Genomic DNA, 20,208 nt, shown 5'->3' on the forward strand with positions numbered 1-20,208 from the left:
CTATTTGCTAAAGCTATATACATCATCTCTATGTGTGTGCCTTCCTCTCATTTCACCGTCAATACATGTGGGGGGCAACTATACCTTTGGGGTTAATTCCTCTGGAGGCAAGTGAGGTCTTGTTTTCTCTGCAGTACTAGTTAGCTCTTAGGCTGGTGCGTGGCGTCTAGAACCAACGTAGGAACGCTCCCTGGCTATCTCTAGTTGCGTTTGTCAGGCGTAGGGCAGCGGTCAGCCCAGGTTCCATCACCCTAGAGCTCGTCCGATATTTGTTATACTTTGCTTGTCCTGTGCTATCCCTAGCCATTGGGGATTCATGACATTCTACCAACAGTAATCAGGAAGATAAGGGAGGACAAAGCCAATATAATCCTGATTGCCCCATTTTGGCCAAAGAGACCATGGTTCTCCCTGCTCAGAGCCATGTCCATCTCAGATCCATGGATTCTCCCAGAGGATCAGGATCTTCTTTTCCAGGGACCCTTCAACCACCCTCATGTGAAGGGTCTACGGTTGACAGCCTGGAATTTGAGAGGCAATTGTTGAAACTAAGGGGTTTCTCTGATCAAGTGATTAATACTCTATTATTAAGTAGGAAAAGATCCACTACTTCTATATATGTGAGAGTATGGAGAAAGTTTCTAAGTCTTTATCCATTGGCCTTGTCAAACGAAATTCCTATATTTAACATTTTAGAATTTCTCCAGAGAGGACGTGACTTAGGTCTTTCAGTTAATACCTTAAAAGTACAAGTCTCTGCTCTAGGGGCATTGTATAGTCACAATATAGCGGGTGATAGGTGGATAGCTAGATTTATTTCAGCCTGCCAGAGGTCAGAACCAGTCCAGATTCCCCGCATACCTCCTTGGGATGTTAATCTAGTCCTTGAAGCCTTGACAGGTCACCCATTTGAGCCACTACACTCAGCTCACATTAAACACGTTACTCTCAAAACTGCTCTTCTTGTCGCATTAGTATCGGCAAGAAGGGTAAGTGACATACAGGCGCTGTCAGTAGATCCTCCCTTTCTGTCGATATTTCCAGATAGAGTTGTCCTGAAAACAGACCCTTCCTACCTACCTAAGATGTGTACTAAATTTCATAGATCTCAAGAAATTCTTCTTCCTACTTTTTATAATAACCCTACAAATCAGGAAATACCATACCTTAGATGTAAAAAGGGCTGTAATGACTTACTTTAGACAGGACTAGCGCCTGGAGGAAGAGCAGGGCTCTCTTTGTTTCCTTCCAGGGTCAAAGGAAAGGAGCTGGTGTTACAAAAGGCACATTATCTCGATGGATTCGGGAGGCGATATACCTTGCCTATTCGTCTAAAGGGGAGAATCCACCTGAGATTGTAAAGGCACATTCCACCCGTGCGATAGCTTCATCCTGGGCGGAACGAGCAGAGGTTCCAATAGAACTCATATGTAAGGCCGCAACCTGGTCTTCTCCTGTTACCTTCTATAGTCACTATAGATTAGATCTATCTGCTTCCACTGATTTGTGTTTCGGTAGATCAGTTCTCAACACGATAATCCCCCCCAAATAACTATCTCTGAAAGTCTATCAGTGGGTGCTGTCGTGGCGAAGAGAAAACACCGGATTACGTACCGGTAATGCTCTTTTATAGAGCCACGACAGCACCCCTTCACTTCCCTCCCTTATATATATTAGTTTGCATATGAGCACTATTAAGGGTGATTGGTTCTTGTAAATATACGTAATTAAGTTAAGATAAAATGTTAATATAGAATGACCTACTAAAACTGGTGGGCGGTTCCTCGCAATCTCTGTAACCCAAACTGTGGGAGCGAGGGGGACCGCCCCTTTTATCTCTCCGTAGGGTTTCCTGTTCCTAGGGGCGGATCCCCTCTCTCAGTGGGTGCTGTCGTGGCTCTATAAAAGAGCATTACCGGTACGTAATCCGGTGTTTCCTTTCTCTGGCGCTTCTCCCGAGGGTAATCAAGAAGATCAAGTTAGAAAGAGTATCTGTTATTCTGATCACCCCGGATTGGCCACGACGGACTTGGTATGCGAACCTAGTACAGCTTCTCTCCGGGGTTCCATGGCGGCTTCCCGATCGTCCGGATCTTCTATCTCAAGGGCCGATCTACCACCAGAACTCAGGGGTCCTACGTTTGACGGCCTGGCTGTTGTCTTGGGTTTTAACTCTGGCAGGGTTCTCCCAAGAGGTAGCCGATACCATGATCAGTGTGCGTAAAACTGTTTCAGCCAGAATTTATTATCACACTTGGAAAGTTTTTCTTTCATGGTGTAGAGAGCGCGGACTGCCTCCTCTGCGTTTTTCCGTCCCAAACATTCTAGCCTTTCTTCAAGCAGGCCTGGATTCTGGGCTTGCTCCAAGTACCCTCAGAAGGCAGATCTCGGCCTTATCAGTCCTTTTTCAGCGCAGGATTGCTATTAACCGTCAGGTCAGGACTTTTTTCCAGGGATTCGCTCATAAGGTCCCTCCTTATAAGACTCCCTTGGAAGCTTGGGACCTTAATTTGGTCTTAAGGGTATTGCAGGAAGCTCCTTTTGAGCCTCTTCAAGATATTTCCTTGACTTTCCTTTCTTGGAAAGTTGTGTTTTTAGTGGCCATAACTTCCATAAGGCGGGTATAAGAGCTGGCAGCCCTTTCCTGTCTTTCTCCCTTTCTGCGTTTTCATCAGGATAAGGTAGTGCTCAGACCAGCACCTTCTTCTTTTTTGCCGAAGGTTGTTTCCTCATTCCATATTAATGAGGATATAGTTCTTCCCTCTTTTTGTCCGGTACCTATGCACCGTGTAGAAAAAGCTCTCCATACGTTGGACCTGGTGAGAGCGCTTAGGAGATACATTTCTCGAACGGCTCCTTTCCGCCAGACGGATGCTCTGTTTGTCCTTCCGGAAGGTCGCAGGAAGGGTTGCGCGGCCTCAAAATCCACCCTGGCCAGGTGGATACGGGCAACCATTCAGGAGGCCTATCGCACCAGGGGCATGATGGTTCCGGCTGGAATCAAGGCTCATTCCACTAGAGCAGTGGGGGCTTCCTGGGCCATTCGACACCAGGCCTCAGCAGAACAGGTTTGCAAAGCTGCGACCTGGTCTAGTCTGCATACTTTTGTCAAACATTATAATGTCCACTCCCAGATCTCTGCAGAGGCAAGTCTAGGTAGGATTCTTCAAGCGGCAGTGGCGCACTTATAGACAACCGTTATCTGGATGATTATTACTGGTTAGTTAATTTCCCTCCCAGGGACTGCTTTAGGACATCCCACAGTCCTGTGTCCCCCAATGAGGCGAAGGAGAAATGGGGATTTTTGTGTTACTCACCGTCTATAAGAAAGACATAGCTGAACTGGAGCGGGTGCAGAGAAGAGCGACCAAGGTTATTAGAGGACTGGGGGGTCTGCAATACCAAGATAGGTTATTACACTTGGGGCTATTTAGTTTGGAAAAACGAAGACTAAGGGGTGATCTTATTTTAATGTATAAATATATGAGGGGACAGTACAAAGACCTTTCTGATGATCTTTTTAATCATAGACCTGAGACAGGGACAAGGGGGCATCCTCTACGTCTGGAGGAAAGAAGGTTTAAGCATAATAACAGACGCGGATTCTTTACTGTAAGAGCAGTGAGACTATGGAACTCTCTGCCGTATGATGTTGTAATGAGTGATTCATTAATTAAATTTAAGAGGGGACTGGATGCCTTTCTGGAAAAGTATAATGTTACAGGGTATATACACTAGATTCCTTGATAAGGCGTTGATCCAGGGAACTAGTCTGATTGCCGTATGTGGAGTCTGGAAGGAATTTTTTTCCCCATGGTGGAGTTACTCTTTGCCACATGGGTTTTTTTGCCTTCCTCTGGATCAACATGTTAGGGCATGTTAGGTTAGGCTATGGGTTGAACTAGATGGACTTACAGTCTTCCTTCAACCTTAATAACTATGTAACTATCTATGTAAGTGCAGCGCCCCAGAGTCCTGGTCGTTGCAGTACTGTGGCTCCGCCACTATGGGGGAGCCATGGTGCGTTCGATGGCACTGAAGGAGTTCTTCTGATCAGGTATCACAGACACCAATACATTTCACAGCCGGGCCTCTGGGGGGAGCTAAAGGTTCTATTCATTAGGCCACTCCCCACCATAGTGGGTAAACTGGGGGTCAGGCAGGAAGTTAGTAGAGAAAGCTGACTGGATTGAACGAAGCAACACCTAGTGGCAGAGGGTGTTGTGGAGTAAGAGACAGTAGGGTCTCTGTCGGGGGTGGGATCCTGACAGAGGCTTGGCAACGAGAAAGAACGTGAAGGGACCGCGCCTGCTCCGGGTAGCGGCGGTGCCCAAGAAAGGACTAGAAGCGAGATAGATTGTGCTGAGTGAGAAACGAGATCAAGCGATAGGAGAATACCAGTAGGGGTCGTGCTGTAAGACCGGAGCAACATCCTACTGAGGCGCATTACCGGTGGCCGGAACGCCGAGGGAGTGGAATAACATACAGCTTCAAGCCATACTCCAAACAGCGGCAGGGCAGTCAGTCTCAGGCGGGCTGTCTAACACATATCACCTATGAAGTCTTGGGAGGCAATTGCGGGAGAGGGGCATCTCTAGGGTCCCGGAAGAACTCCAGGCCTACCCGACAAACGGGTGCCGTTCTAACTGTAACATCAGGAAGGGACGGAAGATTAGCAGAAGATCAGTTAATCGAGTTGTGAGGGAACTTAAGAAACAGACACAACAGTTGTGGGGTACTTTCCGTGAGCACAGCAGGGAAGGACTACAACACATAGCGCTAAGAAGGAAGGCACCGATTTCCACCTGTGAAGTGAACTCTGGAGGTGCCATTGGACCGGCTGGACTTGCGCAGCCTGGTGAACCGTATTCTGGACTGAGGACTCAGAGATCTCCAGTAAAGAGGTAAAGAGACTGCAACCTGGTGTCCTCGTTATTTACCGCGACCTGCACCCCACAACTGCACCGTTACAACACCACTTATTGCACCGGACGTCCCCCACTGACAGACAGGGCCACGGACCGGGTCTAGCCACCGTGACAACCCCAGAGCAGAGACCCAGAGGCCCGGCTCCGGGTACCCCTCGGCCCTGCGGCGGTGTGGGGGCGCTCCAAACTTGGCGTCACGAACAGGATCTACTGAAGCCTGAAGAATCAGGTCATGTGTGCCTTGGAACTGTGATTTGTTATGCTTGAATTAGACTTTATTGAAAAGACTGTGCTGCGCCAGTTGCCGCCAAAACCCGCCGCCATTGCAGCGCTGAGGAGAGCGCAGGAGGAGAAGAGAGGCGTGAAGTGGGCGTAGGCAAGCTGGAGCGCGCGAACAGCAATGGCCGCCCAGTCTAAGTATTTCTGTGTCCTGAGGACGTGCCCGTCAACAGCCGAGGTCCGCCTCCTGATTCTGGTCGGAGGGTGGAGATCATGGGGACGGGGCCGCCCACGAAAGAGACCGCGGGAAGAAGACGCGGGAAAGGAGGCAAAGATGGCGGCACCAGGGGCACCATGCGGGACCGACCCGGTCCAGCCTGAGGCTGCACCACCTGAGACAGCCCCAGAAACGCCAACGCTGCGGGGTCTGACCCTCGCAGAGTCACTGATGGGCCGACCCCTTTTGCCGCTGTCTGAGGAATGCGTGGCTGCAGCCGAGGCCCGACAGCTGGCCCGCCGGCTGAAGGCCGATGCCCGCGTACTCACCCGGATAGGCCAGCCCACAGAGATCAGGTTATCGCCTGTTGCTCCCCACCCGGCCGCGGCTGAGGGTACGCTACAAACGCCGGGCCTGAAGATCATGCCGGACGCCGAACACTTATGGCGTCTGACGGCAGCATGGCGGAGCCGGCCCCAGCCTGCAGAGCAGATTGACTTGGTCAGTACCCCGGAGATTCCGCCATCGCACTGGGGTGTTGTGGTGGCCTTTAATCCTCAGCATGGGAGAGGAGTAATCCAGGAGATCGGAGAGCCGATACAGGTTCGCGTAGACCGGGAGGAGGTGGAACCTTGCAGCGGGAGGATCGCTCGCGATCTGGAGCCAGGCGATGCCGTCACCTACACCCGATGGAGGAGGGCTGCGGGAGAGGCTGGCTGGATGGCGCGAGGCGTACAGCGGTGCATTGCCCTCCAGGCTGCTGCCAGAACACCAGAAGGGGATGATCCCGTGGAGAAAGCAGCAGAGCCCGGCCCCGCGGAACCACGAGGAACCCAGCCTCGCCGTGCCCCGGAGGGACGCGTGCGCCTGCCAGTAAGGAGGGCCTCCCGGCGAGGGATTTTATCACTGCTGGGACCGGAGCGGCGCCCTGGCTCACCAGTACGAGCTGTTGGCCTGGTGAGACCGGATAGGAGACCACCTTCAGCTTCACCCCAGTAAGATCGTACTGTACTGCTTTTATTTGTAAATAATTACTATTTTACTGTTCTTATGTTGTTTGCTAAACCCGTCCAGGGTTAACCCTTTATGGATCCCTCTGCTGACCCGGGATCCTTGTTGTTTGTTTATGTTCTTCAAGTTCGCACAAAGTTTAAAGAACTGCAGTAATCATGGACCATGCATGATACAAACTTTTCCCTTGTAAATAGTTTGCACCTTATTAAAGGCGCTCCATACTGGTTTTACTCAAAGAGACTCTTTGCGAAGATACCACACCGGAGCCTTTGCTGAGTATAGACTGGTAGCTAGAGAAGACGCGCTACCTCACAGAGACTTGGCCCCTCTTAAAGGGGATGTTCACTTGTTGCAATAATGCTGATAAAGAAAAGTGATGATAACGTTTACATGTAAAAGTTATGTGTATGCAATTGGTTAAATGTAAAGGAATGCTGATAATGTTTTCGGAGAGAAGAAAGTGAAAGGTAGTAGAAGGATGCAGTGGACCCGTAAAGGTAAACGTGGTGTCCAGCATGCATATTAGAGGGAAAGTTTAATGTTGTAAAAAGAAGCTAGTTAATAATGTTGGTAAGAAAAAGAAGGGGGGGGGATAGAAGGTAGACCCTGCGTTCCCCATCGAAAGTTAGTAATGTGTTATTAAGGACAGAAAGTGAACCCGTAGGGGTTAGTGAGTGAGTCCTTATAGGAGCCAAGTAGAGCCGGCTCGGTGTTCTCAAACTGAAAGAAAAGTTATGTTCTATACTGTGTATAGTAGTTGAAAAGGCAGTAGGCCCTGGCTGAACGGGGCGGTCCTGTAATAGAAAGGAGAGGCAGTAGGTCTGGTGCCGATAGGACAGGCGGTCCTGCAGATCCAAAGTAGGAGAATGTAAAAGTTAAAATACCTTATAATGTGATTATAGGAAGGTCTTTAGTGGATGAAGAGTGTATGTCCTTAAAGGCAAAGTTAAATTATTGTTCAACAATTTTGCACTTAGTAGAATACCCGGTTGGGTAACAGGAGTTATTTATAGCCTGTAATTTATAATGTTAACCATGTTTGTAACGTTCAAGTGTCCTCATCTCCCATAAAGGGAAGCTCGTTCAAGTATACTTATTGTATTTGCACTCAACAAAAATTGTATGTCTTTTTGCTAACTTGTATTGTTGTTTTCTTCCCAGTCCTGGAGTACTGTGTTTAACCAGGGGGGAGTGCAGCGCCCCAGAGTCCTGGTCGTTGCAGTACTGTGGCTCCGCCACTATGGGGGAGCCATGGTGCGTTCGATGGCACTGAAGGAGTTCTTCTGATCAGGTATCACAGACACCAATACATTTCACAGCCGGGCCTCCGGGGGGAGCTAAAGGTTCTATTCATTAGGCCACTCCCCACCATAGTGGGTAAACTGGGGGTCAGGCAGGAAGTTAGTAGAGAAAGCTGACTGGATTGAACGAAGCAACACCTAGTGGCAGAGGGTGTTGTGGAGTAAGAGACAGTAGGGTCTCTGTCGGGGGTGGGATCCTGACAGAGACTTGGCAACGAGAAAGAACGTGAAGGGACCGCGCCTGCTCCGGGTAGCGGCGGTGCCCAAGAAAGGACTAGAAGCGAGATAGATTGTGCTGAGTGAGAAACGAGATCAAGCGATAGGAGAATACCAGTAGGGGTCGTGCTGTAAGACCGGAGCAACATCCTACTGAGGCGCATTACCGGTGGCCGGAACGCCGAGGGAGTGGAATAACATACAGCTTCAAGCCATACTCCAAACAGCGGCAGGGCAGTCAGTCTCAGGCGGGCTGTCTAACACATATCACCTATGAAGTCTTGGGAGGCAATTGCGGGAGAGGGGCGTCTCTAGGGTCCCGGAAGAACTCCAGGCCTACCCGACAAACGGGTGCCGTTCTAACTGTAACATCAGGAAGGGACGGAAGATTAGCAGAAGATCAGTTAATCGAGTTGTGAGGGAACTTAAGAAACAGACACAACAGTTGTGGGGTACTTTCCGTGAGCACAGCAGGGAAGGACTACAACACATAGCGCTAAGAAGGAAGGCACCGATTTCCACCTGTGAAGTGAACTCTGGAGGTGCCATTGGACCGGCTGGACTTGCGCAGCCGGGTGAACCGTATTCTGGACTGAGGACTCAGAGATCTCCAGTAAAGAGGTAAAGAGACTGCAACCTGGTGTCCTCGTTATTTACCGCGACCTGCACCCCACAACTGCACCGTTACAACACCACTTATTGCACCGGACGTCCCCCACTGACAGACAGGGCCACGGACCGGGTCTAGCCACCGTGACAACCCCAGAGCAGAGACCCAGAGGCCCGGCTCCGGGTACCCCTCGGCCCTGCGGCGGTGTGGGGGCGCTCCATAACTATGTAAAATAATTTTCTCCGAGACGCTCATTGGGGGATACAGCTCCCTCCCTGGTAGCCTTTTGGCTGCTTTTTTTATATTGGATTCTGTCAGTCAGTAGGACCTTTTCTAGACATAAGTTTTTCTGTATTTATGCTGTTATATTATCTCTCGTGTTTTTTTTTCTCCTACTGCTTTTGCACCGAACTGGAGTCTCCAGTTGCCAGTGTCAGGGTGTATACGAAGGAGGAGGTGCTAACTTTTTTTCACGTTTACTTAGTGTCAGCCTCCTGGCGGCAGAAGCATACACCCACATTCCTGTGTCCCCCAATGAGCGTCTCGGAGAAAAGGATTTTACGGTGAGTAACACAAAAATCCCTATCTTTGTATGCGTGGCTCCTCATCCCTATCCTTGTATGAGAGGCTCCTCATCCCTATGCTTGTATGCACGGCCCCATCCCTATCCTTGTATGCACGGCCCCATCCCTATTCTTGTATGCATGGCCCCATCCCTATCCGTGTATGCACGGCTCCATCCCTATCCTTGTATGCACAGCTCCATCCCTATCCTTGTATGCACGGCCCCATTCCTATCCTTGTATGCATGCCCTCACCCCTATCCTAGTATGCATAGCTCCACCCCTATCCTTGTATGCATGGCCCCATCCCTATCATTGCATGCATGGCCCCAATATTATCCTTGTATGATTGGCCTCCATCAAAAAACATTAAAAAATAAACCATTACACTTACCTTCCTTCGCTCCCTCGCAGCGTCTTGTCTCGATGCCAGCAGCTGCTTTATGCTTGTAAGCATTGCATGGCCGGGTGTAACAGGCCAAAGTAACCCCGTCCCAGATTAACCCCGGGTATAATTTGGCCTAGGCCAGAGTATACCCCGGGGTATAAACTGGCCTAGGCCAAACTATACCCAGGCATAAAATGGCCTAGGCCAAACTATACCCCGGGGTGTAAAATAGCCTAGGCCAAACTATACCCCTCCAGGCCACATTATACCCCCCAGGGTTAAAGTGGCCTAGGCTACATTTAACCCTGGGTATATTTTGGCCTAGGCCAAACTATACCTAAGGATGTAAAACAGCCTAGGCCAAACTATAACAGGCCACACTATACCCTCAGGCCAGACTATAGCCTTTTACTGGTTGCTATGGGATTTTACATGGCCACTTTATCCTAGCAACGCCCTGGATACGGTTGGAAAAGGGGTTTATCTACCTTGGGGGGCACCCTCACAGCACTGCGGGGAAGCCGGGGAACCCTTTTACTGGTTGCTATGGGATTTTACATGACCAATTTATCCTAGCAACGCCTTGTATACGCTTGGAAAAGGGGTTAATCTACCTTGGGGGCACCCTCACAGCACTGCGGGGTGGGTGGGGATCCCTTTTACTGGTTGCTATGGGATTTTACATGGCCACTTTATCCTAGCAACGCCCTGGATACGGTTGGAAAAGGGGTTTATCTACCTTGGGGGCACCCTCACAGCACTGCGGGGAAGCCGGGGAACCCTTTTACTGGTTGCTATGGGATTTTACATGACCAATTTATCCTAGCAACGCCTTGTATACGCTTGGAAAAGGGGTTAATCTACCTTGGAGGACACCCTCACAGCACTGCGGGGTGGGTGGGGATCCCTTTTACTGGTTGCTATGGGATTTTACATGGCCACTTTATCCTAGCAACGCCCTGGATACGGTTGGAAAAGGGGTTTATCTACCTTGGGGGCACCCTCACAGCACTGCGGGGAAGCCGGGGAACCCTTTTACTGGTTGCTATGGGATTTTACATGACCAATTTATCCTAGCAACGCCTTGTATACGCTTGGAAAAGGGGTTAATCTACCTTGGAGGACACCCTCACAGCACTGCGGGGTGGGTGGGGATCCCTTTTACTGGTTGCTATGGGATTTTACATGGCCACTTTATCCTAGCAACGCCCTGGATACGGTTGGAAAAGGGGTTTATCTACCTTGGGGGCACCCTCACAGCACTGCGGGGAAGCCGGGGAACCCTTTTACTGGTTGCTATGGGATTTTACATGGCCACTATATCCTAGCAACGCCTTGGATACGCTTGGAAAAGGGGCTTATCTACCTTGGGGGCACTGTCGCAGCATTGCATGGAGGCTGGGGAACTCTTTTCCTGGTTGCTAAGCGATTTCAAATGATCAATCTAAGGTACTTACACCATGTAAAACCCTATAGCAAGCAGGGTGCCCCCAAGGTAGATAAACCCCTTTTCCAAGCATATACAAGGCATTGCTAGGATAAAGTGGTCATGTAAAATCCCATAGCAACCAGTAAAAGGGTTCCTCGGTGTAACAGGCCAAAGTAACCCTGTCCCAGATTAACCCCGGGTATAATTTGGTCTATGCCAGAGTATACCCGGGCATAAACTGGCCTAGGCCAAACTATACCCCGGGGTGTAAAATAGCCTAGGCCAAACTATACCCCTCCAGGCCAGATTATGTAACTAATCTGGGGTTAAAGTTGCCTAGCCCAATTTATACCTCTCAGCTCATATTATACCCCAATGAAATCATTTGCATTGAGTGATATACACAAGAATTACTTAATGCTTCAACATTTTATTGAGAAACCAAACTGACAATTCTTAAAGAGTACCTCCCACTATACAAAACTTTTGCCCATGGCAAAAGTAGTTGTAAAGGGGGGTATTTGTAATGCATATGCATTACAAATACCCCCCCATTTTATAGTTACCTTAGGGGGGCTGCCCGATTACCCCCCCTCGCTAACCGCCGCTGCCCGTCTCCTGGTAGACGGGGTCCCCCTCCTGCCGCTAGGTGGCGCTGCCTCTCCATGCGCCGACGTCACAGCCAGGCGCCATAGAGGAGAGCGGCACCTGGCTAGTGCCGTTGGAGCTTGTAGAAGCAGAGCCAGCACCACCTAGCGGTGGGAGGGGGGGCAATAATTTCTCATTAGCTATAAGTCACTTATCATGCAATGCAATTATCTGGGGCAACAAATCGCCCAACAGTCATTCTGTGTATTATGACATTTAGTCTAGCATGTCCTTGCTACCAAATTAACGTTTAAAGCTAAACACTGATAACAACATTGAAATGATCGTGCTTATTTTCAAGATACAGTGCATGTTCAGTTGTTGACTGCAGATTGAAGCTTGCAGGATATGTCAACCAATCCATGGAGTCACCGACGTTTGTGTAGATTATTATGTCGCAACTCAACAGATTCGCCGTGGTCATGATCTCTGCATCAGTTGCCCAGACTCCATCACGAGAGATTCCAGAGATGTTCACATATTCATTCACATTTTGGTTCAAGTAGTCCTGTAGTTTTTTTGTCAAGTCAGTTTTCATATGGTGGATGACTTTATCTCTGAGAAGGGAATGGTTGTCCTCTGTTCCTGTCAAGATGTAGCTGATGGCCCGGAAGAAGCAGTTTCCATCACCTTTGGTTTTATATGTACGCCGTGGTTGTTCAAGGTCTCGTCTGCATCCACAGTATACAACCTTACTAAACGTAAGGCCAAGAGTGGTGCTAAGATACTTCCTTCTTGAACTTGGTAGTAGGTTGAAAGCCTTAGTTTGCTTATTTTTCTGTGTGGCAGAGTCACTGGAATAATCATCATCGGATGGTGGAGAAGCCTCTTTATCCTGGTAAATCTTTAGGTTGCTGGTGTGGTATGTGTTGCTTAATATCTTGCCAGTTTTGTTGTTCTTAAGTTTTACTCGTCCCTTGGTCAAGGATTCCACAACTAAATAAGGTCCAATCCAGCGTGGTTCCATCTTTGAACCTATGCGTTGAATACGGCGCTGATTCTTGATATAAACTATGGTACCAGCAGTGATTTCTTTGTTGCTTTTGTGTCGGCGATCAAAGGCACACTTCTGGTGTTCTTGAGCAGAGTGGATGTTGGTACTGACGTCTGAGTGCAGCTTTTTAAGAATGCTTGACAGTGTATTTAGCACATCAGGGGTGGCATGATCTGAAATGGGCATGGGATCCACCGTATCATCTTTTGAGGGATTAAGGTCCATGGGAAGCTTGGCCTTCCGTCCATACATGACCTCAAATGGAGTAACCTTGGTTGAAGCATGCACAGATGTGTGATAGGCAAACAGAACACCAGGGATGAATTGATCCCAGTTGTTTCCTTGGTCATTGACAAGCTTACTAAGAGCTTCTTTAAGTGTCCGATTATCACGTTCCCGCTGGCCATTTGTTTGTGGGTGGTATGCAGATGAAATACGGTGATCTGTTTGAAAATGTTCCATCAGGTTGTCAATGATCGAGTTTACAAACTCTCGTCCCTGGTCGCTAATCAGAGTCTCCATACAGCCAAGGCGACAGATAACGGAGTACAAAAAATTTGCCACTGACTTGGCACTCTTATCTGGGACAGCTGTTGCTTCAGTCCATTTGGAGAAATGATCAGTGGCAGCAACTATATATTTGTTGCCATTTGATGTTTCCTGAAGAGGGCCAATCATATCAATCCCAACTAAGCTCCATACTTTTCCAGGCACTGATATACTGTTGAGTGGTGGAGCTTCCTTTGTGATTTTGGGATTTATAACAAAACATTTTTGACAGGCTTTCACATACTGGTGAACGTCATTTTTCATTCCCTTCCAGTAAAACCGGTCAGAGATTTTGGCTAAAGTTTTATCTCTGCCAAAATGGCCCCCAGATATTGGGTTGTCATGACAGGCCTTCAGGATATTTGGCAGTCGACTTTTAGTAAGAACCTCCTTTTCCCTATGATAAACAATTCCTCCTTGGGCTCGATATGGCTTTGCTGTTTGTCTAAACTGGGACTTGGCATTTGCACGTTTCTCAGGAGGTAGATCGTAGGTATACTGAGGGTACCTTTGTTCTGTTGCAGTGTAGAATCTCAAAAGCTGGTCATACAATTGATCTTCCATGGTTGTCAAAATTGGAAAAGATTTGGTGTCATAGAGAGCAGAGAGGTGTCATAGAGAACATACAAAACAAGTTATCATTAACTATGCACTGACAGGACAGCGCCATCTACTGTCAGTTCAGATCTGCACACTTTTCAACAAATAAGCAATAGGGTGAGAAAAACAGTGAAGTGATAACATTATGGCCTAGAGAAATACTATAAAAACTATTTTATACCCCCTGGTATAAAGTTTATCCCCCGGGGGTATACTATGGCCTAAGTCAGCTTTTGAATTTTTGTGCTGTTTCCTTCCTCAGTAAAAGGGTTCCCCGGCTTCCCCGCAGTGCTGCGAGGGTGCCCCCATGGTAGATAAACCCATTTTTTAAGCGTATCCAAGGCGTTGCTAGGATAGAATGGCCATGTAAAATCCCATAGCAACCAGTAAAAGGGTTCCCCACCCACCCCGCAGTGCTGTGAGGGTGCCCCCAAGGTAGATTAACCCCTTTTCCAAGCGTATACAAGGCGTTGCTAGGATAAATTGGTCATGTAAAATCCCATAGCAACCAGTAAAAGGGTTCCCTGGCTTCCCCACAGTGCTGCAAGGGTGCCCCCAAGGTAGATAAACCCCTTTTCCAAGCGTATACAAGCCGTTGCTAGGATAAAGTGGTCATGTAAAATCCCATAGCAACCACCTAAGGGGTTAACCACCTATCCTTAAGTGCTGCGAGAGTGCCCCCAAGGTAGATAAACCCCTTTTTCAAGCGTATTCAAGGCGTTGCTAGGATAGAGTGATCATGTAAAATCCCATAGCAACCAGTAAAAGGTTTCCCCACCCACCCGCAGTGCTGCAATGGTGCCCCCAAGATAGATAAACCCCTTTTCCAAGCGTATCCAAGGTGTTGCTAGGATAGAGTGATCATGCTATATCCCATAGCAACCAGTAAAGGGGTTCCCCACCCACCCCTCAGTGCTCGTCAGTGCCCCCTAGGTATACAAAGCCCTTTTCCAAGCATATCCAAGGCGCCAAGACAACGAGCTGGCACGAGCAGGGCTGAAGATTTCATGTCACATGTGACTATAGGGAGGGGGTGGGGCTTAGAAAGGGAGATCCCTGGCGTCACCAGAGGTGGAGGAGCTTGAAAAGGAGCAGTGCCCGATGGGAGGGGGAGCTGTGACCTAGAAGAATGAGCAGCTTTCCCTCAGCTTACCCTGGGGGGTATAATCTGGCCTGGAGGGGTATACTTTGGCCTAGGCTATTTTATACCCCGGGGTATAGTTTGGCCTAGGCCAAAGTATACCCGGGGTATAATCTAGCCTAGGCCACTTTAACCCCGGGTATAGTCTGGCCTGGGGGTATAATCTGGCCTGTTACACCGGGATGTCATGCGCTGCTCACAAGCAGAGCACAGCTTCCGGAATACTCACCGCTCCCAATGCCGGAACTATGTGTGTGGGGCAGTGAGTATTAATTATCGCACACAGCGTCAACCGCCAGGCGGTCATGTGTGCCGCTACTTAAGAGAAATTAATATTCAGAATGAATATTCATCTCTGTTAAGTAGTGGCACACGTGACCTCCCGGCAGCTGCAGGACCGGCTGCTGCAGCTGACACTGTGTGAGCTTTTACAGAGAAATAAATATTCATTTCTTTTTAGCAGCGGGCACCGGTGTTAGCTGCAGCAGCTTGGTCCTACCTCTGTCACCCGCTGCTCCGCCGCTGCCTCTCCCCCTCTATGTTCTGGACACCTCACTCGAGTATAAGCTGAGGGGAGTGATTTCAGCACAAAAAATGTGCTGAAAACCTCTACTTATACTCGAGAATGTACATCAGCTTACCATTTTTACAGACCGTTTTAGGAGAAATGTTCAAAAATATAAAGTTCAAGGATATTTTATTGAAAAATAATTGGTTTTATTCTTGACAGATGACTGTACCTGGAGATCAGAGGGACAGCTGACATCTTCAATTTTAAAATCAGATGATCTTGAGATCTCACTGGATACAATTGAAGTGAATGCAATTACTCCAGATATACTATCATCCCTTCACAGCAAAGATCTGTCATCTGATTCAGTACCGACTACTAAGGAAAATCCAAGACCCAAAAGAGGCATTAAAAAACAAACTGCTCCTAAAGCAAGGAAGTCCTTTTCATGTTCAGAATGTGGGAAATGTTTTAATTGGAAACATCATCTTGATCGACACCAAAGAATCCACACAGGAGAAAAGCCTTTTTCCTGTTCAGAATGTGGGAAATGCTTTATCCAGAAAGTGGATCTTGATAGGCACCAGAGAAGCCACACAGGGGATAAGCCTTTTTCATGTTCAGAATGTGGAAAATGTTTTGTGACGAAAACACATCTTGTTAGACACCAGAAATTCCACACAGGGGAGAAGCCTTTTTTCTGTTCAGAATGTGGAAAATGTTTTGCAACGAAATCACATCTTGTTAAACACCAGAGACTCCACACAGGGGAGAAGCCTTTTTCATGTTCAGAATGTGGAAAACGTTTTGTGTGGAAATCAGATTTTGTTAGACACCAGAGACTCCACACAGGGGAGAAGCCTTTTTCATGTTCTTCAGAATGTGGAAAATATTTTGCAGAGAAATATCTCCTTGTTAAACACCAGAGAACCCACACAGGGCAGAAGCCTTTTTCCTATTCATAATGTGGAAAACGTTTTGTGAAGAAATCAGATCTTGTTAGACACCAGAGACTCCACACAGGGGGGAAGCCTTTTTCATGTTCAGAATGTGGAAAATATTTTGTAGCCCTGCTCTATGTAGCAGAAGCAATCAGACAAGTGCAACTTCTAGTCTCCCATGGGGACTATTGAAGCAAGTAGATAGTTAAAAAAATGTTTTTAAAAATATTAAAAAATAAAAAAACAAATATACACATAATTGGGATCACCGCATTCAGAATCGCCTGCTCTATCAATATATAAAAAGAATTTATCCAATCAGTAAACGGTGTAGCGAGAAAAAAAATTGAAACGCCAGAATTATGTTTTTTTTGGTCGCTGCACCATTGCAATAAAATGCAATCAAAAGATCGTATCTAGGGGAGCGTGGCTATGTAGTCCAGGAGAAAGGACGCACCTCTGGAGAGCTCCGGTCATCCTGAACAATCCTGCCATAAATTCCCCTGTTTCACCGGCTCCACCGGCTGGAGAGGAGCCCTTAAGATCCCAGGAGACCGGTGACCCCTGAAATCGGCGGTTTTGGAGCCCGGAGACGTCGGGAAGTGAAGTGGCCTGGACGGGCAGTGTGATCCCCAAGCTGCGGCGGCCATCTTGGGCGCGTGTTCCATTGCACAGGGACGCGGCGCCGGCGGTTGCTGAAGCCGGACATATCCCCCTTGGAGAGAGCGGGCACCTGCGCTGGGACGGGAGCGCTGTGGAACACTGCAATACAGGTGCTGGGTCCGGAGCGGCGGGCGGCACCCGGGAGGCGGCGGCCATTACTGCAGTGTGCTCTCCAGCAGCAAGGAGAGTGACGCTCCATGATAAGACAGCAGTACAATCTGGGAGGTGAGCACATCATAGCAATAATAAAGGGGTAGTGCGGTATGTGCCCTGGAAAATTGGGCTCTGCACCCCCCTTGTCTGACAAGCCCCTATTTGTACCATAAACTTTGGAGGAATTAACCCCTCCCTACCTGCTGTGCTGCCTGGGGAGGCTGTGGGCTGCTCTGGGACGTTGTGCCTATTAAACCCTGTGCTGCTGTTTCTATGAACATCTGAAAGGTCCCTTGCCTAACTGATGATCTTCCTGGAAGCCATCTCAGTATTTAATATTGGCAGATCAGTTATTGAAGAATAGATCAGCTATAACTATATGTGTGATCCTTCTGTGGGGTCCTTCTGCTAACCGCCATGCAACACTCTAAAGGAACGGGGGCTGCTGAGAAATTAAAGAAATATTCCAGAGAAAGCACCCCTGATAATGTGCGCACTCTCAGAAATAATCCCACGCAGCACCAACGCAAAAATTGTCCACCTGACAGTAATGAGGTGGGAGAACAGGACGAACTAACTCTCAAACAAGCCTCTGAGCAACTGATGCAGGCCATTTCCCTCACTAGATCCTCTCTTACTGAGAAAATAGAGGACGTACATACTGAAGTTGGTCGCTTGCGACATGACATGCAGGCTATGAGAGGGCGCATCTCGGAGGTTGAAACAAGAGTGTCTCAGATAGAGGACACCATTACCCCTATGGAAGCTAAGTTATCAAAGGCCACCGGGTCCGTGAACGCTTGGAAACAAAAGGCAGATGACTTGGAAAACAGACTGCGCCGTAATAATATTCGAATAATTGGCTTGCCGGAGCGCACGGAGGGTCAGCAGCCTGAACAATTTCTAGAAGACTGGCTGAAAACCTCCCTAGGAGATGGATTCTCCTCAACGTTTTCTGTGGAGAGGGCCCATAGAGTACCAACGAGGCCTCTCCCTGTTGGAGCCCCACACCCGGCCTTTCTTGGCGCGTCTTCTCAATTGCAGGGACAGAGATGCGATACTCCGCCTGGCGAGGCAGAAGGGCCCTATTAAATTCAATAACGCCACTATATCAATTTTCCCGGATTTCTCTATGGAGCTCCAAAAGCAGCGAGTTCGATTTGTGGAAGTTAAGAAGCGGCTCAGGGATAAAAGCATCCTCTATTCCATGCTCTACCCGGCTCGGCTCCGTGTTGTCCATGAAGGCTCTTCCCTGTTTTTTACAGATCCGGCGGAGGTAACCGAATGGTTACGTACATACAAGGTGTCTAATGTGCCGGACTCCTGAGTAATCTCTCTTATCCAATGGCAATACAAATGGAGCTCTCCGTACAGGGTGTTGAGTTTACCAACAATACCGAACGCTGGTTCCAGTGAGGGTATCCCCTTTTCTGATTGACTGTAGGAGTGAAGGATTAAACTCCTCTACTGTTCAAGTTTTATTTTATTTGGGTTTTTACACCAGTTTTGACCTTTTGATGTGTTTAATAGTCGCCATTGATAATTCTGTGCTCTGCGTGGTGTTCCTGATCTCTACACAAGCTATGGTGTATAATATTCTTTTTCTCAAGTGTAACTATGGGATCTGAGATTGTGTATATGACTTGGAATGTGCGGGGAATTAAGACTCCCCGTAAAAAAATCAAGGTATTTTCACAAATTAAGCGATATCACCCCCATGTTGTAGCACTTGTCGAGACACATCTGACCAGGGACACCGCTAAGTGTACACAAAAGCCGTGGGTGCAGTGGTCCCTCCATGCATTTCATACCAGTTACTCAAGAGGGGTTTCTCTGCTAATCCATAGAAGTGTTAGATGGGAGGCCAGGGAGGCAAGACGAGATCCCGAAGGTCGCTTTGTTTTTGTACACGCCTTTATTAATACTCGGGAATACGTAATACTGTGTATTTATAACCCACCCCCAGCTAATTTATCGGTTCTCCGTATGGCAATGGGATTCTCCCTAAATTATCCTGACGCTAGTATTATTTGTATGGGAGATTTTAACTTAGTCATGGATAGTTCCTTGGATAGATTGAGACTGGGGGATGGGATATCTGGAGGCCCTTCTGTTCAATCTTCTTCTCCGTTGGCACTGTTTATGGGTGGTAGCGGATGGCTGGACCTATGGAGAATTCGTCACCCTGGGATAAAGGATTACACTTGCCATTCATCAACTAGGCGGTCTCTGTCTCGTATAGACTACATATTTGGGTCTAGCGATATGGCGTTATGGGTAGATAGTATTGAGCATGGCAATAGGGGGATATCGGACCACAGTCCAGTTATTCTTAAACTTAAATATGGTCGATCAAATAATTTTATACCTTGGAAATTGAATCCCTTCTGGCTGAAATTAATAGATTCTAGCGATAGAACGGTAGATCAGTTGAACTGTTTTATCCTCACCCACCCAGATCCCCCAAGTCTTGGTCTGTTCTGGGATACTTTAAAAGCATATCTAAGGGGATGTCTGTCCTCCACTATTTCCTACATTAAAAGAATAACGGCGGGAGGGGATGATGAGATGGAGCGACAGTTAAAGGAATCCGAGGCCGCCTATGTAGCCAACCAAACTAGTGGCAACAGGGTAGCTTGGCTCACTTCCCAAAGGCTATATACCCAACATATGGACACAAAATCCAAACGTAAATTGTTTTTTACCCGTCAATCATATTTCGAATTGGGGAATCAAGCCAGTAAACTATTGGCCTTTTTAGTACGCCAACATAACACATCCAATACAGTATTGCAGATTCGGGCACCTGATGGTTCATTGGTTTCTTCTACTGAGGAGATCCTCCAGTGTTTTCATGATTACGATAAATCTTTATACAAGTCTAATAGTGGTTTGGGTGTTCCTGAATGTGTAGACTATTTATCGGACATAGCATTCCCTTCATTAAGTCCAATTCAGCAAGCCTTTATGGAAGCTGAGTTTACTTTGGAGGAGGTTGAGCAAGCTATAATGGACATGGCCACCGGGAAGGCCCCTGGACCTGATGGGTTCCCTATTGAGCTGTATAAGAAATATCGAGGTCAATTGGCACCACTTTTATTGAAAGTACTCAAGAGTATATGG

General features: G+C 47.9%; 2 protein-coding genes across 2 annotated transcripts in view; both read left to right on the forward strand.

Moving 5' to 3' along the window:
• LOC143766517 (uncharacterized) overlaps window positions 1-17,800 on the forward strand; it is a 180,827-nt gene extending 163,027 nt beyond the window's left edge. Inside the window, exon 12 of the mRNA XM_077254267.1 lies at window positions 15,548-17,800. Within this exon, the coding sequence (XP_077110382.1) occupies window positions 15,548-16,293 (746 nt within the window). The 3' untranslated portion in view covers window positions 16,294-17,800. The remainder of the gene's footprint in view (window positions 1-15,547) is intronic.
• LOC143766539 (endoribonuclease YbeY-like) overlaps window positions 1-20,208 on the forward strand; it is a 181,409-nt gene that overhangs the window by 73,218 nt on the left and 87,983 nt on the right. The gene's annotated exons all lie outside the window — the stretch shown is intronic.

Source organism: Ranitomeya variabilis, chromosome 4 (genome assembly GCF_051348905.1).
Source record: "Ranitomeya variabilis isolate aRanVar5 chromosome 4, aRanVar5.hap1, whole genome shotgun sequence".
Classification (NCBI taxonomy): domain Eukaryota; kingdom Metazoa; phylum Chordata; class Amphibia; order Anura; family Dendrobatidae; genus Ranitomeya; species Ranitomeya variabilis.